At 47.0% G+C, this 25,345-nt stretch overlaps 1 protein-coding gene across 2 annotated transcripts in view; it reads left to right on the top strand.

Moving 5' to 3' along the window:
- The window catches only part of marc1 (mitochondrial amidoxime reducing component 1), a 40,555-nt gene extending 15,609 nt beyond the window's left edge, over positions 1-24,946 (top strand). The window contains exons 5-8 of one of the 2 annotated variants that reach the window (XR_013578688.1): positions 5,584-5,645; positions 5,964-6,035; positions 10,604-10,743; positions 24,684-24,821. Coding sequence is in view for 1 of the 2 variants with exons in the window: in XM_078557015.1 (XP_078413141.1) it covers positions 5,584-5,645; positions 5,964-6,035; positions 24,684-24,813 (264 nt within the window). In the remaining variant the exon portion in view is untranslated. Of the gene's footprint in view, positions 1-5,583; positions 5,646-5,963; positions 6,036-10,603; positions 10,744-24,683 lie in introns of both variants that reach the window. The other variant, XM_078557015.1, reaches the window with a different exon arrangement.
- Positions 24,947-25,345: the final 399 nt, after the last annotated feature.

The raw sequence follows: 25,345 nt of genomic DNA, 5'->3' as shown, positions 1-25,345 counted from the left end.
TTAAAACCAATCAGTGGTGACCAGAGAATCTTGCAGAGAATATAGTGTTGTGCAAACGTGTTTTATTTCGAGGTTGCACCCAAAGCAGCATCAGCTTTTTTGCACTCTTAACTCGGAATCTGAAGGTGGTGGGTTCATATCCTACTTTGGAAACTTGGGGCAGAATTTTCTGGCTGACATGCGGGTGGCGGAGCCGGCACGTCAGTGCTTAAAATGTCGCGCGAGCACCCCGACGTCAGCGCGCGGCATCACGATATTTCAGTTGGCGGGCGCACACAGCAGTGGGACGCGTGCCCGCCATTAATTAAAGGCCTCGTTAAGGCCCTTAACTTGCCAATTGTCGACGATTTTGAGGGGCCCGTGCGAACTTCGGCTCGGCGAACGGGCCCAACAGGCAGGCGGGTAGGAGATTTTTTAATAAAACTCATGCACTGCTGGGATATGTGGACTCAGAGGGGTTGTTCATGTTTTTCATGAAGTATTTAATGCAGAAAGTGTTTCAAAGTTGCCTGTGTGATTGTTAACAGTTCACATCGATTTCCAAGAGCTTTTTGTGTACTTTGAAACCAGTCTGCAGACAGTTATCTTTCTTGGGCCTGCAGCTTTCCGGAGGCCTCCATTTAGCTTGGGTGTGGGTTCTGACATCTCCACTGGAGGCAGCTCCTCTGAGGAGGAAGGGAGGGATAAAATAAGGAGGAGGCCAGGAGTGGACAGTCAGCCTCCCGGGGAGCCACCTTTCGGAGGCCAGGCGCAGGCACAAGGGGCGCAGGGCTAAGAGGTTGTCCAAGGTGGAAGGGGCCACAGAAGACGCCACTATCCTGCTGCCAGGGTATACAGGCGGCGAAGCAGCTACCTCAATATGACTGAGATGCAGGAGGCTCCATCTCTCAAGGGAGACAGTCAACTATATTTGTCAGATGATTGGCCCTGAGATCTCCCCTAACTGTGTGGATGGACACCCCATGCCAGTGGCTCTGAAGTTCACAGCTGCCCTCAACTTCTATGCCTCTGGCTCCTTCCAGGGCTCGGTGGGTGATCTTTGCGGTGTCTCCCAATCAGCTGTGCACACTTGTGTCAAGCAGGTCACAGACACTTTGTTCAGACGGGCTTTGACCTTCATCCACTTCCGCTGCGACCAGGCAAGTCAGGCACAGCGAACCAGAGGCTTCGCGGCCATTGCTGGCTTCCCCCGCATCCAGGGTGCAATAGACTGCACACACGTGGCCATCATGGCGCCAGCAGGTGAGCCCAGTGCCTTCATCAACCGGAAGGGCTTCCACTCCATGAACGTGCAGATAGTGTGTGATCACAGGAAGCAGATTCTACAAGTTTGTGCAAGGTACCCAGGCAGCTCCCACAACGCCTACATCCTCAGACACTCCCAGGTGCCGGGGCTCTTCAGTGTTCCGGCTCAGCTGGATGGATGGCTGCAGGGTGACAAGGGCTATCCCCTCAGAAGGTGGCTCATGACGCCTCTCTGCCATCCAAGAACAGAAGCTGAGCAGCGCTACAATAGGTGCCAGGGCACCACAAGGGCTGTGGTGGAGAGAACCATCGGTCTTCTCAAGATGCACTTCCGCTGCCTGAACCATTCAGGGGCGCACTCCAGTACCCCCCAGATCGCATCTCTGTGATAGTGGTTGCATGCTGCGCTCTGCACATTCTTGCGCTGGAAAGGGGGGGATGCAGTTGACGATGAAGACCTTGACGCAGTGGATGAGGCTGCACATGATGAATCCAGCAGTGGCTCAGAGGATGAGGAAGCACAGAGCGATGATGAGGGGCAGCACGCCGACCCGCAATTACACCAAGGGGGCAGGGACACCCGGGACAATTTAATCCAATGAACCTTCAGCTAGCTCCACACACATGGATCAGCAGGACCAGCATTGCCTGGTGCTTCCAGACGTGGCACTTAGGTGCTACATCTTCCACCTCATCAGCTGCAACTAAGGGCTTAGTACAGAAACATCAATGTCCACTCCAACACTCATGAGATGTCTGTGAAAAAAACAAATGCAGCCCAAAGGAAACACCCTCAGCCATGGTCAGAATAGTGGACTTTATTCAGTCCAACATAAAACAGAAATGTCTCTATGACAAACACAAGTATTTGTTCCCTAATCTAAGGCCAACACAAAATCACCAGTGACATACCCGTGGAGTACCTTACGTGCATTATGCTTTCGTTTGCGGGTGCTATGTCTAGGTGCCGCTCCGTCGGTAGGAGTGGCTTGTGAGACTGCCTGCTGACTCTGCTGTCCTGTTGGCCTCAATGACCTTGGCGGGCGTCCTCTGGCCCATGGAGCCTGTGATGGACCCGCCTGGGAGGGAGTGGCCAGTTTCAGAACTGGCATCTCCTCAGTTGTCGCAGCCTCAACGGAAGCAACGTTGACTGGCAGAGGGGCGGAGGAGCTGCTGCCCTCATCCGGAGTGCCCTGAGAGGAGCTCGCAGTGACGACAGGCATTTGCTGCGCCGACATGAGGTCACACTGGACCTCCCTGCTCACCACAGATGCATGGGCACCGAGCGCTGACACTTGGTGCCCAGGACATCTCCCACATTGGGAATGACCACCTGTGGCCATTACTGCTGTGAGAGCTTGCAGGTCAGAGCATAACCCAATCAGAAGAGTCTCCATCTGATCGAACCCCCTCTCCATGAGAGTCGCCAATCTCTCAGTGGAGGAAGCATGAAGCTCTGCCCTGAGGTTCATGCCTTCACTTGCACTCTGGCTGGACTCCTCCATCGCAGAGACCAACTGAAGCATACCCTCATGCAACCCTGCCAGATGCAAACGTGATTCCTGCCGCTTGTCCTGCAGCTGCTGCATTGGTGACAACTCCAGAGGCACATCATCAGTGCCAGACTCAGCATGTGCCTGGTCCCCTGCAGCCCTCCGGCTGCTGGCGCCATCAGCACTCTCTGTCCGTGCCATCTCCTCCAGCGTTTGTGAAGTGCCCTCTCCACTGTGACCCGGGACACTAGCCGACGGTAAATTCCCCACCGAAGTGTTTATGTCTGCGCTGGTGCCTGGCTGGCTGAAATGATGTGCCACAAGTTGCATGTCTTGGGCCTCAGGTGTGGATTGGGGGGCTCCGGTGTCGTTGGGGGCGGCCATGCGGTGGTGATGCTGAAATTAACAACAAAGACAGTGCATCAGTTAGCGTACAGTCAGTTAAACCTTTCATCCCTTTCCCCCCCAGCCTCATAAGTCTCTCACCCTTCAAGAACCTAAGGAGACGAACATTGGTGGGGTGGAAAAGAGTCAAGAGGAGGCCCAAACATTGGATGCGCATACAGACGGGCTGGTCACAGGGCCTCAGGAATGCTACATGGCATGTTATGTGCCATTGGAGTGGGGAGAGTGCCTGACTTGGATGCATTGTGGCCTGGAGAGTTGCGGGGCTGAGGAAATATTGCAACCACTTGTGACATTTGCCGTGGAGCACAAGAGATTGAGAGGTCACATTATTGACCTTTATACTGTTATGAGGGGCATAGAACGGGTGGGCAGAAGGCAACATTTCCCCTTGGCGCAAGGACGAGTAACGTGGTGGCATTTATTTAAGTTGAGTGCCGTGAGGTTCACAGGTGAGGTGCTGAGGACCTTTTGGACAGAGTAATGTGGGGCGCACTGGCTGAAAGGGAGGTGGAGGTACCAACCCCCCTAAGATGCAAAACGTCTTTGGCTGTGCAGCAGCGATGCCTTGGCATGTTAGGCCATGGGGATAGTGATCACAAATGGGGTAAGGCAACTTTGGAAGGTGCTGGAGACGCAATTCCTCAAGGGGACGAGGGACCTTTGTGTATAACCCACACGTCAGAGTGTCTCAGTCTGTGAATGAGCAGTGTTGCAGCATTAACGATTGCAGCAACCATCAGTGGTTTGGATGGTGGGCACACAGAGTGGATGGGACTGTGGACCTCAAATACCTGGCCGCTGGACCCCAGCCTCACCGCCACCTGCCACCCTGGCCGCCTGCCTCCTCCCCAGCTCCATGGCCCGCTCCTCGAAGGTGGGTGAAGCGCTGGAGCAGGGCGTGCCCACCACCAGTCCTCTGGCGCTCCCTGAGATTGTGCTCAGTTTTTGCCTGCAGAACAGAGAAGAGCATTTATTGGGGCTGATTGCTCATGTAGTCTGCACACGCACACGCCACACCCCAACCACAGGGTCCCATCTGAGGCCTCCAGCGGCTCCTGTCCACACTACTGGTGATCAGTCCCCAGAAGATAGTACGGCTGCTCCCAACCCCCTCCCCCAACGGACACCTTGGACACATTCGGCGTCCATCACTTTGAATAACACACGGGCCTTAGCGCCCATGGCAAGGAGGCGCAACTAGGTGCGGTGCCGAGGCCAGCAGATGGCTCTTGGCCACGACACCTTGAGGCTCCCCTTCCACCATCTCATCACCATCAATAAGACATGTGCTGGAGTTGTGAATATGTGTCTAGCTGCCTCCCCTGCAGGTTGCCCCCAGACTACTCAAATGCGACAAACGCCAACATACGCTGCGGGGAGAACCCATCTTCTCCTCAACCACTAAGGCTGATGTAAGCATGGTCACTACCTGTTTGCCCACCCAGCGTGCGCCAAATGCCCAATGCAGTAATGACAGCAAGACGTGGGGGTGGGGGGGGAGGGGCTCAAAGGCTAAGGCTACCTGCTGGGTTAAATGGCCAAGGCCAACATGGTACTCACCCTTCCAGAGCGCAGCAAATCATTGAATCATTTGCGGCACTGCGTGCCTGTGCGCCGCACATCATCATGGACGCTTACTGCGTCACCCACCTCCTCCCACGCCTGCCTGGTGACATGGGAAGCCCTCCTCCTCCCATCCTCCGGATACAAAACATCTTGACGGCTGGACACCTCTTGGAGGAGGACAGCAAGGCAGGCATCAGAGAAGCGAGGGGCACACTGGACCCCTGCTGGCCTCTCCTGCAGCCTGCCCCCCTCCTCCTGCTCCTGTCCTCTGAGAGCAGCCCCTCTCTCTCTTCGAGTGGCCATGGTGCACTGCCTCAAGCAGGCTGCCTGGCCACTCGTTATACAGACTGCTGGCTCCCCATTGGAACCGGCGGTCTGAGCACGCCCGCCTCCGCGACTATTTTCCTGTTCTGCACGGGAGTCGCTAACCCGCTGGGCGGGCCTTAATTGGCCCGTCCGCACAAAATAGTGGCGCGGCCCGTTTCGGGCTTGCCCTCCCATCAAGGGCAAAATTCTGCCCTTGAGCACTGAATTTGGGCCAACAGTTTGTTGCATTACCGAGGGAGTGCTGCACTGTTTGAAGGGTTGTCCTTTGGATGAGGAGGCAAGATGGAGGTATTCAAAATCATGAAGTATCTTGATACAGTAAATAAAGAAATAGCACAAGGGTGACTAAACAAAGTACACAAATCTAAGGCAATTGGCAACAGAACCAGCGATGACATGAAGAAAGATTTTTATGCAACAAGTTGTTATAATCTGGAATGCGCTGTCTGAAAGTGTGGTAGAATGGGATTCAATGATAAATAATTATGCACAGAAATGCTGTAAAATATTCACTGTAATTACTTTCTCTGTTTTTAATTTTTAGGATACTTGGAAAGGTATACAGATTGGGACTGCAAAATTGCACCAAAGAATGTATTGCACAAGGTTTGTCCTTAGCCATTTCTCTTCATTTTCTTGCCTTATCAGCACTTGCTACACAATTTCTGCAGCCTATGGGAAGGAAGAGTATTATGTTTGGCTGAATGTGAGGAAGTGTGCATAAGCAGCAATGAACACTTAATGTCCAGCATCTCTCTTCCCTCCTCTTGATAACTGGCATTCTTCATTTGAATCTGTGTCTCACCGATCTTTCATGCTAGACATAGACTCTCCAATGCATCGTGTCATTGCATCACTGCTAGTCACTACTATCACCTTTTCCATGTTTTATATCCTAATGTGTTTACTTTTACTTCCTTTTAGATGCATTTTCACAACAGTAGATCCTGATACAGGAATCATAAACAGGAAGGAGCCACTGGAGACACTCAAGAGGTACATATAGGGCAGAACCTTTGGCTCGGTGAGCGGGGATGGGCCCCGCTCGCTGACGCGTAAAATGATGCGCGGTAATGTCGGGCTTGCGTCAGTCGGGCACCTTGTGTCATTCAGATCTTCAGTTCGGCGGGCGCGCAGCCAACTCCGCTGCACACCCGCCGAACTGTCAAAGGCCTATTAAGGCCATTTGAAAACTAATTTAAATAATTAAATGAGCTGCCCGTCCAACCTTAAGGTTGGTGGGCAGACAAAGAGCCCAGGCGGCCTTCGCATTTATTATGAAACCTCATCCATGGGCGGGATGAGGTTTCATGAAGGCTTTTAAAGTTTAATAAAAATTTGTAATAAAATTCATTGACATGTCCCAGCTCATGCGACACTGCCAGGGACAGGTCTTAAAATTTTTTTTTCTTTATTAAAATTTTCCAAAATCAAACTAATGTGTTTACTTTTACTTTACTCACTGTGCGCACATGCAAAAGAGTGCAGGCCCCGACTCAGCCTACCCCCACCGCCCGCACAGGGAGCGCACAGTGCTTCCGGGTGCGTGTCACGCTGGGCGGGCCTTAATTGGCCTGCCCACATAAAATGGCGGCGTGCAGCTGATCGCAGGCGTCGATTAGCTACGCGCCCGCCTGCGCCCGCTCCTGCCCAACCCCCCCTGACGAGGAGAAAATCCTCCCCATAAAGACGCATTAATGCAATCAGTTATCAACTAACTATGCACATACTTCCTTGATGTCTCAGTGAGCTTAGTCTGCTGAGCCATGTGGACGAGCAAGTTTCAGGATTGATACCTGGCCTGTGCTGAAATAGCTGCTGTCACATGGCTTTATAGCTGGCTTCTGTACTCGCTGTGTTAGGAAGGTAAAATGAGACGTGCTTTCTGCTCCTGATTGTTATCCAATAATCCCTGCTAGAATTCAGCCACTCTCTTGTACAGTTCCCACCACTTAAATTGTCCACATTTAAATTTGGCAAATATCGCTAACCATTTGCCATTCTTATTTATTGTCAAATTACAAAGTTGCTGCTTAAAGTGTGTAAACCCTGCAGTTATTTCAGGCAGACACAGGTGTTCAGTGAGTAGCTTGCATCTTGATGAGGTGCAATAACCTATTCTACTTTTTGGTTATGGAACCAAAAGGGAAATTAAGGACAAGGGAAGCTGGATGAAGTTGACTAATTTCTGTGGACAGCATCAAGCGCAAGTGAGGAGTCTTTGGTTTTTTGCCCTGTCCTATCAACGTGCAAATTATGCAGAACATTGCACTATAACCATGATGTACGTTGTACAACAGACAAGTACAGTGGGTTGAAATTATAGACCGCTGAGTTCCAATAGAACTATCCATATCCCAGATCCAAACAGGATAGTTGAGGTGTAATCAGTGACTAAAGAGATTAGCGGGCTTTAAATGGAAAATGTTAAAATATAAACCATTCAGGCAGCAAACAAATTGCATTAGCACTAAAATACATTATATGAAGTGGGGACTGCATCTTGCTCAACAGAAGGACAAGGGCAGCAGATGCATGGGAACACCACCACCACCCACAAGCTCCCCTCCAAGCCACACAGCATCCTGTCTAGGAACTATATTGCTGTTCCTTCACTCGCTGGGTCAAAATCCTGGAACTCCCTTCCTAACAGCACTGTGTGTGTACCTACATCACATGAACTGTAGTGGTCCAAGAAGGCAGCTCCACCAACTTCTCAAGGGCATTTAGGGATGGGCAGTAAATGCTGGGCTTGCCAACAACACCCACACCCTATGAAAGAATAAAAAACAAATATGAAACAATTTGTGTAGCTCCTTTAACATACTAAAGACACTAACCTAAAAATATAGGCCATTAATATCTGACATATGCATCTTATAGTAACAGTAAACATTGAATGTTGGACCGAATAAATCAGTTTTGCAACCAGTCAGAAAACATTCGCATAAACTAAGCTCACTGTCCATCCTCAATCTGTGCAAATCACTGTTGGGCTGAACAGACTGAGCGAGCTAACATTGCTTCAGTCTCAAACTTAAATCGCAAAAAGCTGGGGACTAGCCATTTGTGTTGTTTCCTCTGCTGTATGTCATTTTAGAGAACTAGGCTGAGCATGCTACAAATGAAGGCTTTGTCATACTGGCATGCTGTTTGAGGAGAGGGAATGGGGGCAACGAAAGAATGGATGCAGAATGAATCAGTGGAGAGGGAATGTATCAGGAAGCAAGGTATACTTGTGGGCCAGTGGGAGTTTTCATGCCCAGAAGAAACCTTAAAAAATTAAAAGAAAACTCTCTGGGATTCCTGTGGCATTGATCCTGCCTGTCACCAGCTTTCTTTCACTTGCTAGACTCTGTGAATTAGAACGTGACTTAGCCATTTAAATTAGAGGCCCTTTCAACTAAGGAGAACCCTCATACAAACATACAAACATACGAATTAGGAGCAGGAGTAGGCCATTCAGCCCCTTGAGCTCTGCCACTTGATAAGTTCATGGCTGATCTGGTTGTGGTTTCAACTCTACTTTTCTGTCTGCCCCCTACACCCTTTGAATCCCTTGTCAATAAAAGAATCTTTTAATCTAACTGAGCCTTAAATATATTCAATGACCTTGCCTGCACTGATCTCTGGTGAAGAGAATTACACAAACCAACAGCCTTCAGAAAAAAAATCTCCTCATCTCCATCTTAAATGGGAGACCCCTTATTTTTAAACTGTGTCCCCTAGTTCTAGTCTCTCCCACAAGAGGGAACATTCTCTCAACATCCACCCTGTTACAGAATCACAAAATTGTTACAGCTCATGCAAGGGTCCATGGGTGTAGAAAGCGCTCAGAAAATGGCACAAACTCTCCTGTCATCTTAATCCCCTGCCCGCATCATTCCCGCTGAGTGGAGGATAGGGAGGTTAAATACAACTTTTTGTTGTTAAACTTTTTCCTAGACTCATGCTTTCAGTTCCCGTTTGCAATCTTGAAAACATCTCAGTCTCTTTTCTAAAGAACACAAGTTTAGTATCCTTACCCTTTTCTCAAACTATAAATTTCTGATACTTGGAATCATCTTTGTTCCTTGCTTCTGTACCCGTCTCAAGGCAAATAATGCTCTTCCTACCATTATGTAATTGGAACTGTATAAAATACTCCAGATGGAGATTGAACAGTATGCAGCAGCAATATGACTTCTTTATATCTATAATTTATATGAATGTGTAGACTCTATCTAATGCTAAAGCACCCCAAAACCTTATATGCAATTTTATTGCCGTTAATTACTAGACTGGTGGTTTCACAGAATCTAAAACCTCTAGATCTTCTTTTACAATTTGAATCCTGCCCCATTTTTTCATGTTCTCTGTTTTGACTCCTTTTCCCATACTAGTAAATTTACATCTAACAGAGTGAATTCGTCTTTCATTCATTGCGCTAGTTTCCTAGAACTTGTAAATCTTATGAATTTTGTTGCTTTATATCTCGTTATCTATCACTTGTTTTAGAATGACCTGTAAAACCTAATAATTTTAATTTGCTCTGCCATTGCACAAGTTATTAATATGTCTGTCTAGCGTGTATCTGACATGCCCATAGGGTGTAAGTGAGTGCCCAATGTATCTGCAAAGTCAAAGCATGCTGATTGGTTGAAATTTCATGTTTGTTAAAAAGCAAGTATTCAAAAAACACACAGTACACTTCACCAGGGATCTAAGAATTCAAGGCCAAGAATAAGCAAAGCAGAAGAAAAGGATTAAGAAGCAGTAAGGGCAGAATTTTCAGGTCGGCAGGCGGGCTTGATCGGCAGGCCCGTGATCGGCTGGGAAACGGGCCACCGCCCGTGATTGGCCCATGCTGGGCCAATAAGGCCTGCCTGGCATGAAATGCGGCTCCCCAATGGTCGTGAAGGGGCAGGCGGGAGTGGGTGTCTGTCTGCTGCCAGGTCCAATGGCGACCTGCAGCCAATTTAAAAACGGCACAGGCTGCCACGGAAGAACGTCTCTTCTGCGTTTTCAATATTCAGGTTATGGAGTCAAGTGCGGCCGGACACAGCAAGCAGGAGGGCAAGTCAGGTGGGCGCTCGGCTCCCGCTTTTCAGTTGAGTGCCTCGCGGTCCTCCTGGAGGAGGTGGCTGCCAGGAGGGACACCCTTGTCCCCAGGGATGGGAGAAGGAGGCCACCGCACCTCACCAAGAGGGCATGGGAGGAGGTTGCAGCACTGGTTAACAGCCATGGCATGGTGCGGCGCATGTGGGTGCAGTGCCGGAAGAGGTTCAATGACCTGCTGCTCTCAGGAAGAGTGTGTACCGTGTTGGCATGGCTCAGTATGCAGAAGTGTTAAGGTGTTGTCGGCCCCCCCACCCCGCTCAGGAGTGCTAGAGCCTGAGTTTCAACTGTCAGTGATGCCGGATCTGGTCGAGGGGGTGAGCCCTGGCCGCTTGGACTGAGTGCCTTGCGGCTCATGGGCCACAACTCAGATGTGCCCTGCATGGTGTTCCTCAGCTGGGGTTGGCCAGGCTGCAATGGCGCTGAAGGTAGAGGGTGGACTAATCAATACTTCTCTGTCCATTCAGGAGAAGATGAGCCATAACCAATCAGAGAGGTCACATACAGGTGGAGGCCTGCCAACCTGCTGCTGCTCACCTGGTTTGAGCAGGGTGCCCTAGAGCTCCATGTGCTACTGGGCGTGGAGAAGTGGGGGTGCCAGACAAAGGTAAGAGTGCAGTGCACAGAGGTGGGAGTTTTGGATTGTGCAACCATTCTAGTGTAGTCTCTTCATTGATGAGAGCCTCAAACCTGGAGACCCCATTGATCATTGAAAGACGAGGGCACCATGATGCAGATCTCCATTGTCTCATCGGGGCACCTGGCATGCACAGTGACAGTGTGATGACTTTAACTAGTGACGTGTCCTTGTTCTCCCTTATACTCGCCAGCAGGCACTCGCTCTCTGGACCCCGAAGGGCCACCCCGATGCTGGAGGACCACTGGGCTTCATTTGCACCTGCGTCACACCTGCTCTCTGAACCAGGCACCAGTGCAGATACCAGCAGCGTGGGCATTAGATCGGCAGCTAGAATGTCGGTGCACATTGGTGAGGACACTTCACACTCGCTTGAGGTGCAGGTGGAGGCAGAGTGTGCCCAGGGCACCGGCAGTCAGAGGACTGCTGGGAACAGGGCGATGCTGGGTCAAAGGCAGATGATAAACCTCTGGAGTCGTCCATTAGGTGGCAGATGCTGGATGTCCAGTGGGATGTGCGGGAGGATCTGGCGGAGATCCATGGGGGCCTGCTTGCCATGGTCTCTGTTGTGGAGGAGTCCATGCGGAGCATGAGCATTGCGTTGACCCTCATGGCCTAGCGCACTGCCTTCTCCATTGAAAGAGTGGTGACTCTCATGGAGAGGCAGCTCCAGTGACAGAATCAAGGGTTCCTGGGGTTGCGCTCAGACTTGCAAGCCCTCACACAGGCAATGACTTCAGGTGGTCAGTGCCAGTGTGGAGATGGATGAGGCACCCAGTATCCCAGCTAGGTGCCCGTCCAGCAATGGTGAGCAGGGAGGCCCAGAGCGACCTCACATTGGCACATGAGCTGCTTGTTGTCTCTGTGGGCTCCTCTCAGGGCGCTCTGGATGATGACAGCAGCCTCTCCGCCCCTCCGCCATTGACCGTGGCATCTGGTGAGGTTGCGATGACTAGCGAGATGCCAGCCATGGCACTGGCCGCTCCCTCCCAGGTGGGGCCAGCACAGGCTCCACTGGCCAGAGGTCGACCGCCAAGGTCATCAAAGCCAACAAGACTGCAGAGTCAGCAGGCTGCCTTCAATGCCGCTGCCAGCGAGGGGGGACATCAAGATGTAGCACTCAGAAACATAAGTTAAAGGCACCATGAACACAAGAGCGACAGTGCACGAGTGATTTTCTGTTAATTTATGTTTGGTTTATATGTCTGCTGGTGTGGACATCAACACCAGCAATGGTAATGTCATTATGTATTCAACGTGACAATAACATTAAAATAGCTTTGGTTCTGATGGCTTGAGTATGCTTCACCTTTTTTCTTTCTGGTGCAGGGTATGCCAGTATGTAATGCTGGACATGAGTTGCTGGATACTTTATTGCACAAGCATTGAATGAACTTTGGGTGCAATGTAAAGGTCATTTCAGACATCCAGATTGGAGGCGCCAGCCCTGGCATGAGGTGGAAGCAGATCTTTGGCAGCCTAGCTGAAGGAGCGTTGGATCAAGGTATCCTTGCCTCCCTGAAGGTTACCGAGGTCTACCTCCATGCCCTCAGTGTTCTCCTCACTGTGCTCCTCTTCTGACTCACTACTGGATTCATCCACCTGTGGCCTGTGCAGCTGTGTCAAGATCCTTTTCCTCCAGTGGGTCCCCCCTTGCCAGTGTCAGATTGTGGAGAGTGCAGCATGCAACTACCATACCAGTGACACTCGGTCTAGGGGGTATTGTGTTGCACCCCCTGAATGGTCCAGGCATCAGAGGTGCATCTTGAGAAGACCTATGGTCCTCTCTACCACCGCCCTTGTGGCGGCATGACTCCTATTGTAACGCTTCTCTGCCTCTGTTCTTGGGTGGTGGAGAAGCGTCATAAACCACCTTTTCAATGGGTAGCCTTTGTCATCCAGCACCCACCTTGTCAATACATGCTGTTTTACGCTCCAGTTGGGCTGGAGCACTGAAGAGCCTGGGCACCTGGGAGTGTCTCAGGATGGAAGCGTCATGGGAGCTGCCAGGGTACCTTGCACAGACTTGCAGAATCTGCATCCTGTGGTCACACATTATTTGTACGTTCATGGAATGGAAGCCCTTCGTGTTGACGAAGGTACCTGACTGAGCCGCTGGCGCCTTGATAGCCACATGTGTGCAGTCGATGGCATCCTGGATGCGGGAGTACCCAGCAATCACTGCAAAGCCTCTGGCTCACTCAGCCTGGCTGGCCTCGTCCATATGATAAATAACTGTCAGTACCCACCTGAACAGAGCTTCTGTCACCAGCTTAATGCAACTGTGGACAGCTGATTGGGAGACTCCACACAGATCTCTCACTGACCCCTGGAAAGAACCGGAGGTATAGATGTTGAGGGCCATTGTGACCTTCAGAGCCACTGGCATGGGGTGTCCACCCACACAGTCGGAGGTGATCTCAGGCCCAATCATCTGACAAATGGAGGTCATGGTCTCCCTAGAGAGGTGGAGCCTCCATCGGCACTGCACCTCAGACATTGAGGTAGCTGCATGCCGCCTGTAAACCCTGGCAGCAGGATAATGGCATCTTCTGCGGCCCCTTCCACCTTAGACTCCCTGCTGGCCCTGCACCCCTTGTGCCTGCGCCTCTCCTCTCACAGGTTGCTCCCCTGGAAGCTGCATTGGGGCACCTAGCCTCCTCTCCCTTCTGCCCCTCTCTTCCTCCTCAGTGGAGGTGCCACCAACGGAGACCACAACCCCCTTTACCAGGGTAACAGAAGGCTGTCTGATACCTGGAAGGATCCACATGCTCTGAATCCTCCGGGGACCTTGGAGACACCAATAAGTGCTGAAATGAAACCTGGAAGTGCAAAGAATGAAGCCCCGAACAGTGATGAAGCTGCCAAGCACCAATAAGCAACCAGCAGCAAACTATCTCCAAAACTTTTCACTACTCACACTGGCAATGCTGCTGACCCTTTTTATCCTGCTCTTGGATAAGGTTTAGCAAATTATTGGCTGCCTGCCTGCCTGTTTTGCCCACGCAACGAGCGTGAAATCGCCCAGGCAATGTTAAATCAAGCTTAATTGCCATTTTAATGGCCTAAACTGGCCTCGTAACTGATGGTGGGCATGGTTCCGACTCCATGCACCCGCCAGCTGAAATATCGCACAAGTGTGTGATGACATCGGGACACTCACCTGACGTCATCACCCGCTGTTTTATGCTCGAGTGCATGCCCACCTGCTCAGCGAAACATTCTGCCCTAAGAGTACTTAGCAGATAACTTGCAAGACAATTATAAAGCTGCACACGTGCTGGTACTTTTGCATCAATGCTAAACAGTTCTGGGTGTGCATCAATATGAAAAAGCCAGCATCAGGATCCGAGTGTTGTGAGACCTCCTCCTGAAACCTCTTTCCATACTGCCTGGGTTTGGCACTGGGATTGTAACCAGAACACATGATTGTTGTCTGTCCAGAAATTATTGAAGGGAACATTGGATGGGGCCACAGCAAAAGTCCCATTTTGGAAAGGGATTCTGATAAAGTGTGATGGATTAAATAGATATCCAAATTTTTGAGTACAAAGATCTCGCAGCATGGGCATGTTAATAATCAGAAGTCATGTTCTAGACCCCTGGCTACGTGGGATGAAGAGCACAGCAACTCTACCGACAACCACAATCTAATTACAATGTAATCAAAGTAGCTTTCTTATTATTTTGGTAGGACTATTGTTTAATATGTTGGTGGCTAGATAAAGTGCAGCTGAACATTGCTGCCATGTTCTGCCTGAACAGGTTTCTTGAGCAGCATGTGAAGCATTGAGAAATTCAATAAGCTAATGCTTAATGTGAAGAGAGATAGGTTCCACTGAAATAGAAGTGTACATTCAGAAAACCAAACTATTTCCTTCATTGCAGGAAGGGATAAGGGTGCATAATCATCTTGTTTAAAAATTAGTAATGTATGCTATAACAGTAAGTATCTTCCCTGTTTATCTTTTGAGTTTTGGATTATCAAACTGGAATTTCTAAATTTCCCAAACTTGAACAAATAAAGGTTGAAAAAAATACAAAGAAAGAAACAAATAAGATAAAGATCTGAAGGAAGAAAACAATGTTGTGATCCCAGCTGAGGTTACCACTGGACAAGCCTGATCGCAGGGTGGAACCCAGTTTGATAGATCCGAACTTTTATTTGTTTGTTTAGACACGTGGAGAGGGGCTACTGAACATAAAGTCAGCTAAAGAACTTTCAATAAAAGCATAAAATATTTATTAAACAAGTAAAGATGAATCATATTACAATACTCCTTCACCCACATCTATACCTTTACAGATATATACAGATTTGTAAGTATAACATAAGTTACAAAAGCTATGTTATACTCTAATGTTCACAGTAAGTACAATCCATGTAAACCACTTGGCACCCTATGGTAGGACACACCACACTCTGAAACCAAGTGACAGATTCCACCTCAACCAGATTCTATGGATCTCTGCTCAACTGCTCCGGACGCTTGTCACACCATGAGCCAACCAGCCTCACTGAACTCTGTCTTTCACATGAGGGTTTCCAATCTCCACTCTCCAAGAACTTGTTTTGGAATCTTCTCCCAAACCGACACTTTCTCTCTGCAAGGGTTCCCCTCCAGGATTTCGAACTCTCTTTCTGATGTTCCTCTTCCCTGGGTCACCACATGCATTCAAGCTTTCTTCCACGGACTCTCTTTCATTGACTCAGCTGTCAACAGTATATCACTGCTTCACATGCCCATAGCAAAGAGTTACAGACCTTCATTTGCCTCTTTGGACTTTCTGACTTCTCACAGGCTTTTATCTCTTTAGGCTTAAAGCTTGGAGCCTTTCTCTGCTCCTCACTCTTAACCTCACTTATCAGGACCTCTTCCAGGTTCATGTTCTTTCTTTGACTAGAAGGCCTTGGGACTTTCCCCTGTTACACTCCCTTAGATTTGGGGACTTTCTTCTTTAGGTTGCGACTGACTATTTGTCCCTTTTTGCTCCAGTCTATCTCTGGCAGCTACTTTCAACCAACTTTAGCTTGGGACTGGCTATCTGCTCCTTCTAGGCTGCTTCTGCCTGGCAGCTGCCTTCAAAACTGAACTCAAAACTGCTGTTTCTAGTTTCTTCTGTGTATCTGTGGGCTTCTCTGGGCCCCCTGTTGCTAGGCAACAGCCCAGTTTTCTATTCTTGTGTTTGCTTAACTTATCTTACAGTCGTAAACCCTCATTAGAAATGCAGACACCTTTTAACTTGATCTTTTCTTAACACACAGATATGGAAATACAAATCAAACTTAAACATTAAAGCTAAAACTAATTCCTAACAATCTCAAATACAAATATAACTTACTTAAACTATCTCAATTTCCTAAAAACAAAAAATAAATGAAAGGAAAATTATAGAGAACACCATTACTAGATATAAATATAGGGTTACATATAGATACTTCTCTTCCCCAGATTTGTTTCACCCATGAGGAAGCACTCACCACCACTCCCATTTCTCTCTATTAATGTGTATGAAGATCATTACTCAGGATTCCACCCATGCAGAAGAGTATGAACAGACTGCCATGCATTTCTTTTGCTGTTAGCTTGGTGATGTTACTTTCTTAAACAAAATGATAAGCAAAAGTATGAGACTTTCCAAATTGAAGATTGGATGGATGACTGAAAATCCAATGGTCAAGCCTGTCAGTTTTCTATGCCAGCGAAGGAGTCCACACAACCCTCTGGTTCTTTTCAATTATGTATACCATGATTTTACTCTTGATTTCATGACTTTTTTAAGTGACTAAATTCAGTAGAACTCAGATATTTTTGCACCCTTTTTGTTCAGTTTGGTCTTCGTGTGCTGCAGAATCATTATCAAATTACTTTTGATCACTGTCCTTAATTAAAAATCAACAATTGCCTTCAATGTGCTGGATTCGGCATCCTGATGAAGTGTGATGGTTTAAAATGTCCAGATTTTTGTTGTGAAAGGAAAGTGGGTCAGACCTGGCAGATGGCTGTAACAAGACTTGGCTTTCCCATTTCCTTCAGCCCATTAGGTACCAGTGGGTGGAAATAAATTACTGACTGCCATTCACCTTTGGAAAAAATTACCAACTGAAGCCTGAAAATCTGCGTGCCCTCAGTTTCCTGGCTCCTTTATCTTATTATTCATTTAAGGGATCTGGGCGTCACTGGCTAGGCCAGCATTTATTGCCCATGCATAATTGTCTTTGAGAGGGTGATGATGAGCTGCTTTCTTCAACCGCTGCAATCCCACAGGGCTGTTGGGGAGAGAGCTCCAGGATTTTGATCCTGCGACAGTGAAGGAACAGTGATATATTTCCAAGTCAGGATGGTAAATGGCTTGGAGTGGAACTTCCAGGTGGTGGTGTTCCTGTGTGTCTACTGCCCTTGTCCTTCTAGACAGTAGCGGGCATGGGTTTGGAAGATGCTGTTTTAGGAGACTTGGAGAGTTCCTGCAGTGCACCTTGTTTTTTAAAATATTTATTCACGGGATGTGGGCTTCACTGGCTGGGTCAGCATTTATTGCCCATCCCTAATTGCCCTTGAGAAGCTGGTGGTAAGCAGCCGCCTTGAACTGCTGCAGTCCATATGGTGAAGGAACATCAAAGGAAGGGAGTTCCAGGATTTTGACGCAGCGACAGTAAAGGAACAGCGATATATTTCCAAGTCAGGATGCTGAGTGACTTGGAGTGGAACTTCCAGGAGGCGGTGTTCCCATCTGTCTGCTGCCCTTGTCCTTCTAGATGGTAGTGGTCGTGGGTTTGGAAGGTGCTGTCTAAGGAGCCTTGGTGAATTCCTGCAGTGCATCTTGCAGATGGTACACACTGCTGCTACTGTGCATTGGTGGTGGAGGGAGTGAATGTTTGTGGATGTGGTGCCAATCAAGTGGGCTGCATTGTCCTGGATTGTGTCAAGCTTCTTGAGTGTTGTGGGAGCTGCACTCATCCAGGCAAGTGGAGAGTATTCCATCACACTCCTGACTTGTGCCTTGTAGATGGTGGGCAGGCTTTAGGGAGTCAAGAGATGAGCTACTCTTCGCAGAATTCCTAGCCTCTGACCTGCTTTTGTAACCACAGTATTTACATGGCTAGTCCAGTTCAGTTTCTAGTCAGTGGTCATCTCCAGGATGTTGATAGTGGGGATTTCAGCGATGGTAATGCCACTGAATGTCAAGGGGTGATGGTTAGATTCTCTCTTGTTGGAGATGGTCATCGCCTGGCACTTGTTTGGCGCAAATGTTACTTGCCACTTGACAGCCCAAGCCTGGATATTGTCCAGGTCTTGCTGCATTTTCAGATGGACTGTTTTAGTATCTGAGGAGTTGTGAATGGTACTGAACATTGTGCAATCATCAGCAAACATCCCCACTGACCTTATGATGGAAGGAGGGTCATTGATGAATCAACTAAAGATGGTTGAGCCTAGGACACGACCCTGAGGAACTCCTGCAGTGATGTCTTGGAACTGAAATAATTGATCTCCAACAACCATCTTCCTTTATGCTAGGTATGACTCCAACCAGCGGAGAGTTTTCTCCCTGATTCCCATTGACCCCGGTTTTGCTAGGGCTCCTTAATGCTACACTCGATCAAATGCTGTCTTGATGTCAAGGGCAGTCACTCTCACTTCACCTCTGGGGTTCAGCTTTTTTGTCCATGTTTGAACCAAGGCTGTAATGAGGTCAGGAGCTGAATGACCATGGTAGAACCCAAACTGAGTGTCAGTGAGCAGGTTATTGCTAAGCAAATGCGGCTTGATAGTACTGTTGATGACCCCTCCCATCACTTTACTGATCATTGAGAGTAGACTGATGGGGCAGTAATTGGCCAGGTTGCATTTGTCCTGCTTTTTATCTTGGGCAATTTTCCACATTGCTAGGTAGATGCCAGTGTTGTACCTGTACTAGAACAGCTTGGCTAGGGGGCGCGGCAAGTTCTGGAGCACAAGTCTTCAGTACTATTGCTGGAATATTGTCAGAGCCCATAGCCTTTGCAGTATCCAGTGCCTTCAGCCATTTCGTGATATCATGTGGAGTGAATCGAATTGGCTGAAGACTGGCATCTGTGATGCTAGCGACCTCCAGAGGAGGCCGAAATGGATCATCCACTCGGCACTTCTGGCTGAAGATTGTTGCAAATGCTTCAGCCTTATCTTTTGCACTGATATGCTGGGCTCCCCCATCATTGAGGATAGGGGTATTTGTGGAGCCGCCTCTCCCAGTGAGTTTTTTAATTGTCTACCACTATTCATGACTGGATGTGGCAGAACTACAGAGCTTAGACATGATCTGTTCGTTGTGGATTCACTTAGCTCTGTCTATCACATGCCGCTTATGCTGTTTGGCATGCAAATAGTCCTGTGTTGTAGCTTCAGGTTGACACCTCATTTTTAGGTATGCCTGGTGCTGCTCCTGGTATGCCCTCCTGCACTCTTCATTGAACCAGGGCTGATCCCCTGGCTTGGTGGTAATGGTAGAGTGGGGGATATGCCGGGCCATGAGGTTACAGATTATGTTCGAGTACAATTCTGCTGCTGCTGATGACCCACAGCGCCTTGTGGATGTTCAGTCTCGAGTTGCTCGATCTATTCGAAATCTATCCCATTTAGCACAGTAGTTGTGCCACACAACACAATGGAGGGTATCCTCAATGTGAAGGCGGGACTTGGTCTCCACAAGGTCTGTGCGGTGGTCAGTTCTACTGATTCTGCCATGGACAGATGTATTTGCGGCAGGCAGGTTGGTGAAGATGAGGTCAAGTATGTTTTTCCCTCTTGTTGGTTGTTGTCTGATGATTCTTCCTGATTTGAGATCCCTTTTAAATTCTCTCCCTATTGGCCATGTGGAAAGACGTCGTAATATTTCATTTTCAGTTAATTTGCTTCACAATGATTCACACTGCTGCTGATGCACTGAAATGGAGACTGTGGGAATCAGAACATTGAAAGGCAGCCAATTAATACAGAAAATGAAGGGAAATGTCATAAAAAAACAGGAAGCTTAACAAAATGAGCTGGATTTCATTGCCCCCCCCCCCAGCTGGGCATATTTTTGGCTGGTGGGTGGCATGTAGAATATTACGGGTGACTAGCCTATTGCCTTCCCATCCACCCCTGATCTGGTCCCCAAAAAACGGTAGGTGGGTGGGTTCTGAAGTTGGCAGCCTGCCCTCCATTTTTAAGAAAATAATTAACAGGCAATTGCGCTTATTAATGAGCCAATTGACCCGAATCACACACTGCCCATGCCATAATATAGTTAACATGGGCAGGTGGGTGGGAGTGGGCAGGCTGTTTTGTAACCCAAGTGGTTAAAAGGTGGGAAGGAAGGGGGGGCGGTGTTATCTGCTTCAGGGCTCCCCTGTCTGCATCGGGGCACTCCTCCAAGATGATGCTCCCCACATTCGTGCCTCCCCATTTGACCTCCAAATCCATTCCCTCTCCCCTCGGGTGCCCGATCCCTTCCTGCCCTAAAAGCCTGGGACTTACCTTAGTCAATGATCCATTGCTCTTCTTCCCTGGGCCTGCTTGCAGTCCCAGATGTGACAACTACTGAGTTCTGATGCTGCTGGGACTGCTAGAGACTGAGAGGATTGAGGAGATTGATTGATTCCTCCACTGAGGGCTGGAAGTCCCACTGTCTGCTCGTTTAGGCTGTCTTCAGCAATTTATTGCTGAGGTGCGGCCTTTTCTTAAATTGGGGGGTTTGAAACCAACTTTTTTAACGGGTGTGGGGGTTTGGGTAAGGAATTCCCCCTCCCCCACTCCACAAGTTTCAGCCAGACGAAACAGAGGTGGAAAACTTGAGGAAATTCGGAGTGGAAAGGTTTGCCATATAATTTGGTACATTTTCACTTCATCAGCAATGGAATGGCTTCCATTTTTAAGAATCAGTATTACAGCAACCATAAGAAAATCTAGAGGAAGAAATGGCCAAGTTACCCATATAGCCCATTCTATCCATAGCTCATTTATTGTATCAGGGACTTTTCCTTTCACCCATCTGTTGATTCTTTATTTTAGGAAACTCCATATTCTTTCCCTTAGTTTTCCTAAACAAAATCAAACTATGCTTTTAAGGTTCTATTCCATCTTATTCTCTTCAGTGGCTTCCCTTTGAAAAAAAAGTTTTTTTATGCTAGCTAGACTGTTGGAATAATCTGTATCTATAATGTGCAAACTTTCTGTATAGCCAGTTGGCATGCTAACAATAATATTGTTAATGTTGCAATTCTTCCAGCAGCAATCAGGAATCAATTTTAACCTTTGCTTGCCTGTTGGCAACCAGGTGGGTGGGAAGTTAAAAATGGGCAGGTTACTTACCCTGTTGGAAATCTGCCCTTCCTTCCGCCCCAAGTTGAACCTGCAGGGTTCTACAGGTGGATAAGACACTTATCTAAAGCAGGCAGGAGCCTCATGAATTTATGCAAGCTGGGGCCCTATTATATCCTCAGTGGCATCTTGAGTGATGTTTGTGCAAGGAAGCTCCTGCGGATTTTCCGTCAGACTGAAGCAGATTGGCACCTAGTTGGAAGGACAGAAAGCCTTCCACGTAAGTCACAATATGTCCTTTGTGGCACCAAAAGAAGCAGAAGAGCTTTGAACCACACAAAAAAAGTCATAGCCTCCTTGTCCTGGTTTCCTTAGGGGTGTGAATAGATGACTTATTTTAGCAATAAAGTAGACGTGACATTTAAGCAGGGGACACCACTACATACATACAGTTTTTTTTGCTAAATTTAGCAAGAAAGATGTGATAACTCTGTTCGTAAGAACATTTTATGTAAACTCCTGATATCACAGTTGCTAAAGGCAAGCATGACAGGAAACAATTTAAGGTATGGTCTGTGCTTGAATTAGCTAGGACCAGTGGTAAAAATTCAATGATTGCCTCAGTGATCCTGTGCTACGGGAGGATTAATCTGTTGAAGTTCCTGCTCCTTATTAATAGTCCCTGTTGCATGTGTAGATGTTAGATGAGGATCGGATCAGCTTGGTTAAAATGTCCTACATAATCAGACTTCTTGTCAACATCCGTAGTCTTGTGTCACACGTTAAGATTAGCCACTCGGATGAGATACCAGAGGTTGACACTTTCAGGAGAAGAAAACGCTTAAAAGTAGCAAAATAAAATGCTAATAAATAGGGCCTTTGTTGGTAACAGGTCACCCAATTGTAAAAATTATCACATAGAATAATTTATTCATCTCATTTGAGAATTGGCACTGATGACCCAAAGTATATTTTGAGGATTGTTGAGTTTGATGATATCATAGAATTAGTGATGGATACAGTCACACAGAGCATTGGGGGGACTGCATGAAACTCACCAGAAAGGACTGTTATGATGCCACAATAGTAAGCCAATCTTTTATTTAAGTAAGCCAATCTTGTCTGTCTCCATACCAAGTGCTAGCTGGAAAACTGGGTCAGGTAGCAGCTAACGCTTCTGCCACTAGGTGTCATTATTGGAGCTATTTAGAAGCACAGGATAAAAAGGTAACATGAGAAAAGCCATTTAGCTCATTGAATTCACCCTTAATACCCTAATCCTCCCAACCTGACATCCATTTTGATTGTCCCTAATTTTTTAGTTCTGCGTTTCCACCTTGCGGATAATTCCATCCTTTAGCAATCCTTGAACAAAATAAAAGCTTGTTCTTCACTATCATTGTTATGATTTCTAGTTCTAATAGCTTAACTTGCTGTGAAGAAATATTCTGGATTTAAATTTTATATATAAATACCTTGAGTAGTTCCTCCTCTTAAAAGCTGATTTTCATTTGCTTTGCGCCCAAGAATAGGCATACCCTATATGGGGAAAGAGGAATAAGGTACAGATAACTGACTTTTTGCCCATTTTATGTTGCTTGGGCCTTTCCTGGGAATTCCTTGAGTGGCATAGATCACCCGTTTCTACAAGAAGCATAATAATGGAAATTATGTGGAGCAGAAAGACATGATGGCACCTCCTGACTTATTCTCCTGCCTCAATCTTAGCCGATCAAGCACCCATTAGGAAGTGCACCTGGAAAAGTAGGCTTTAGGCATACACCCAACTGTGCTCAGGTAATAAGGTCTGAGAGGAGAAAGCAGTAAGGATACGGAAGGCCCTACAAGATTAGGCATCTTTGGCAATTGTTCTTGCCCAGAAGCCAGGAAACTTCTCAGCTGATGGTCATTATCACTACTGCACACCTGAGATGTGTGAGTGTATTATCACAACTCTCATGAATGCAGATGCTAGCCACTGTCGGAAGTACTGCTGGCATTTATGGCATTTAGCCAAATAAAACTGTGTAGCCTATCATCACAACACATTGGCCAACTTCTCATTGCTTGTCCTGTGAGGACCACCTGGTCTGTAAAGGCATCGGTTTGCTGGGTTATTTGGAGCCAAGTGAGAAGGAAATTCTTGGAGTTATGTCTCCCATCCTCCACCCACTCCCTTGCTGGACAATTGTAAGGGGGTTGAGTATTAAGTAAATGGACAGCAGCAACCAGGAACTCTACATAAGTGCGATGGTGAGTGTCATAACCTATAAGATGTTTAACTGTGCCTCCTGATCACAGCACTTACAGACCATACACACACTACATGGTTCCACCCATTGCAATTGCTAAGCTTCAGTAATAACTGCTTACTTCTCTGTAACTAATTAATGGTAGATTCTGAGGATACATTCCTTTCTGCAACTGCTACAACTCCATCTTATAACTTGGGGCAGAATTTTACGGCAGCGGGATTTTACGTTCCCGCTAAAGTCAATGAGAGTTAGAATGTCTCGCCGCATTTTACGGCCCCATCCCCGCCGAAATGGGGCTGTAAAATTCTGCCCTTGGTCTTGAACATGGATCAAAGGATGCCCTTCCATTGCATGCCTAAGAATACTGAAATAGTTGAAGAACTGGTTAGTTGATTTGTTGAAAACTGAGCCGTGTTTATCAACCAGTCAAATCATAGGACATTAGACTGGTTGCATTATTAAAGTGGCTCGGTTAAAGTTAAGACATATTCTGCAGAGCATCTGGTTCTCAGATAGCTCAGGAGTTAATGAGGTTATCCAGCAGCGCAGGCACACCCAGAATGAGTTTTCTGATTGGTGACACTTTATGGGGTAAAATTTAAGCTGTAATTTATTCCCCTTTCCCATGTGACATGTAGTACCTTTGGAGGGGTTTAGGAACAGGCTGCTCTCTATTACTTTAGCATGTTAAGTGCTGCCATGGATTTTTTTTTAACTTGACACATGGAGAAGCACCAGAAAAGTGGTGGTATGCTAAGATTAACTATGTTTAAAAAGATACCTATTTGTGGACTCTTAGTTCTGATGTGTTGCATTAAAAGTGCAGCCCTTTATTCTGAATGAAATAGTCCTTTTGATTTCCCATGTAGCACAGCACTATTCCTTTCTGTTACTTTTTGTGTTTTCTGTGGTGCCAATGTGATTGTCTGTTGGAAAGGCATTTAATTTTCATCTGTATTTATTTGGTGGTGCTAGCTTCAGTCCCATGCTGCCAAATAAAGTAGATATTTTAGTGCTGCAGAACTCAGGACTGTATCAGCCTGCCATCAACAGAACAGCTGAAGCATTGCAGCAAGTATAGAAAGTTCATGAATGCATTGCTGCGGTGGGGTTAAAGAAAAAAACATCTGGTATATATATTAATTATTGCAGTTCTGGGATTCAAAACTAACCAAAAAATGGGATTGTCTTATAAATTAGTTCTTATAACAGATGTTCATATGAGTTGCCTTCACTATTTACATTAATTTTGCCTGGATGAATTTTGATTCTATCTAAATATGGATTGTATATTTTATGTTACTCATTTTTTTGGTATGAAAGGGTTTGCGAGAACTGCCTATGTCAGTAGCTCTCTGATTTGTTCTTTCAGGTACCGTCAGTGCGACCCATCTGAGAAACACATTTACAAATCTGTTCCTGTGTTTGGCTCACACTATGGAATTGAAAAACCTGGAGTGATTAGAGTAGGTGACCCTGTGTACATGATTGTTCAGCAGTAGGAGTGAACAATGACAGGAGTGCTGTTTTTCCTGCAAAAAAAAATTACAAGTTTAATGTCTTTACTTGTGGAAGCACTTTTGACTGTTGTACCATTAATTGCTTGTAAAAGTAATAAATTGATTTAACATGAAACTAGAGTTTTTTTTTCCAGCTGAACATTGCTTTAATCAAATAGCTGAAACTACTTACTTAAAAGAATGAAATAACAATTATCATAGAACCATAGAAAAGTTACAGCACAGAAGGAGGCCATTCGGCCCATTTTGTCCATGCCAGCCTGATGACACCCAGGTGCCCTTTCTAATCCCACCTTCCTGCACTTCATGGCCTATTTTTACAAACTTTTATTGGCTTAAAGCATTTAATTCATCCTTGAAAAGGATTGAACATTGTTGTTAGGACTTCTCTTAAAAAAAAGTTACAAGAGTAACTTTAACACAATTAATTTTTATTCGCCCATACCTTTAAGTTTTTTCCTAAATACACAGTAACTTTTAACAAGCTCATAGGGGAATTGTCTTTGAGGATTCA

Source organism: Cetorhinus maximus, chromosome 14 (genome assembly GCF_964194155.1).
Source record: "Cetorhinus maximus chromosome 14, sCetMax3.hap1.1, whole genome shotgun sequence".
Taxonomy (NCBI): domain Eukaryota; kingdom Metazoa; phylum Chordata; class Chondrichthyes; order Lamniformes; family Cetorhinidae; genus Cetorhinus; species Cetorhinus maximus.
This window is presented reverse-complemented; position numbering and strand designations above follow the sequence as displayed.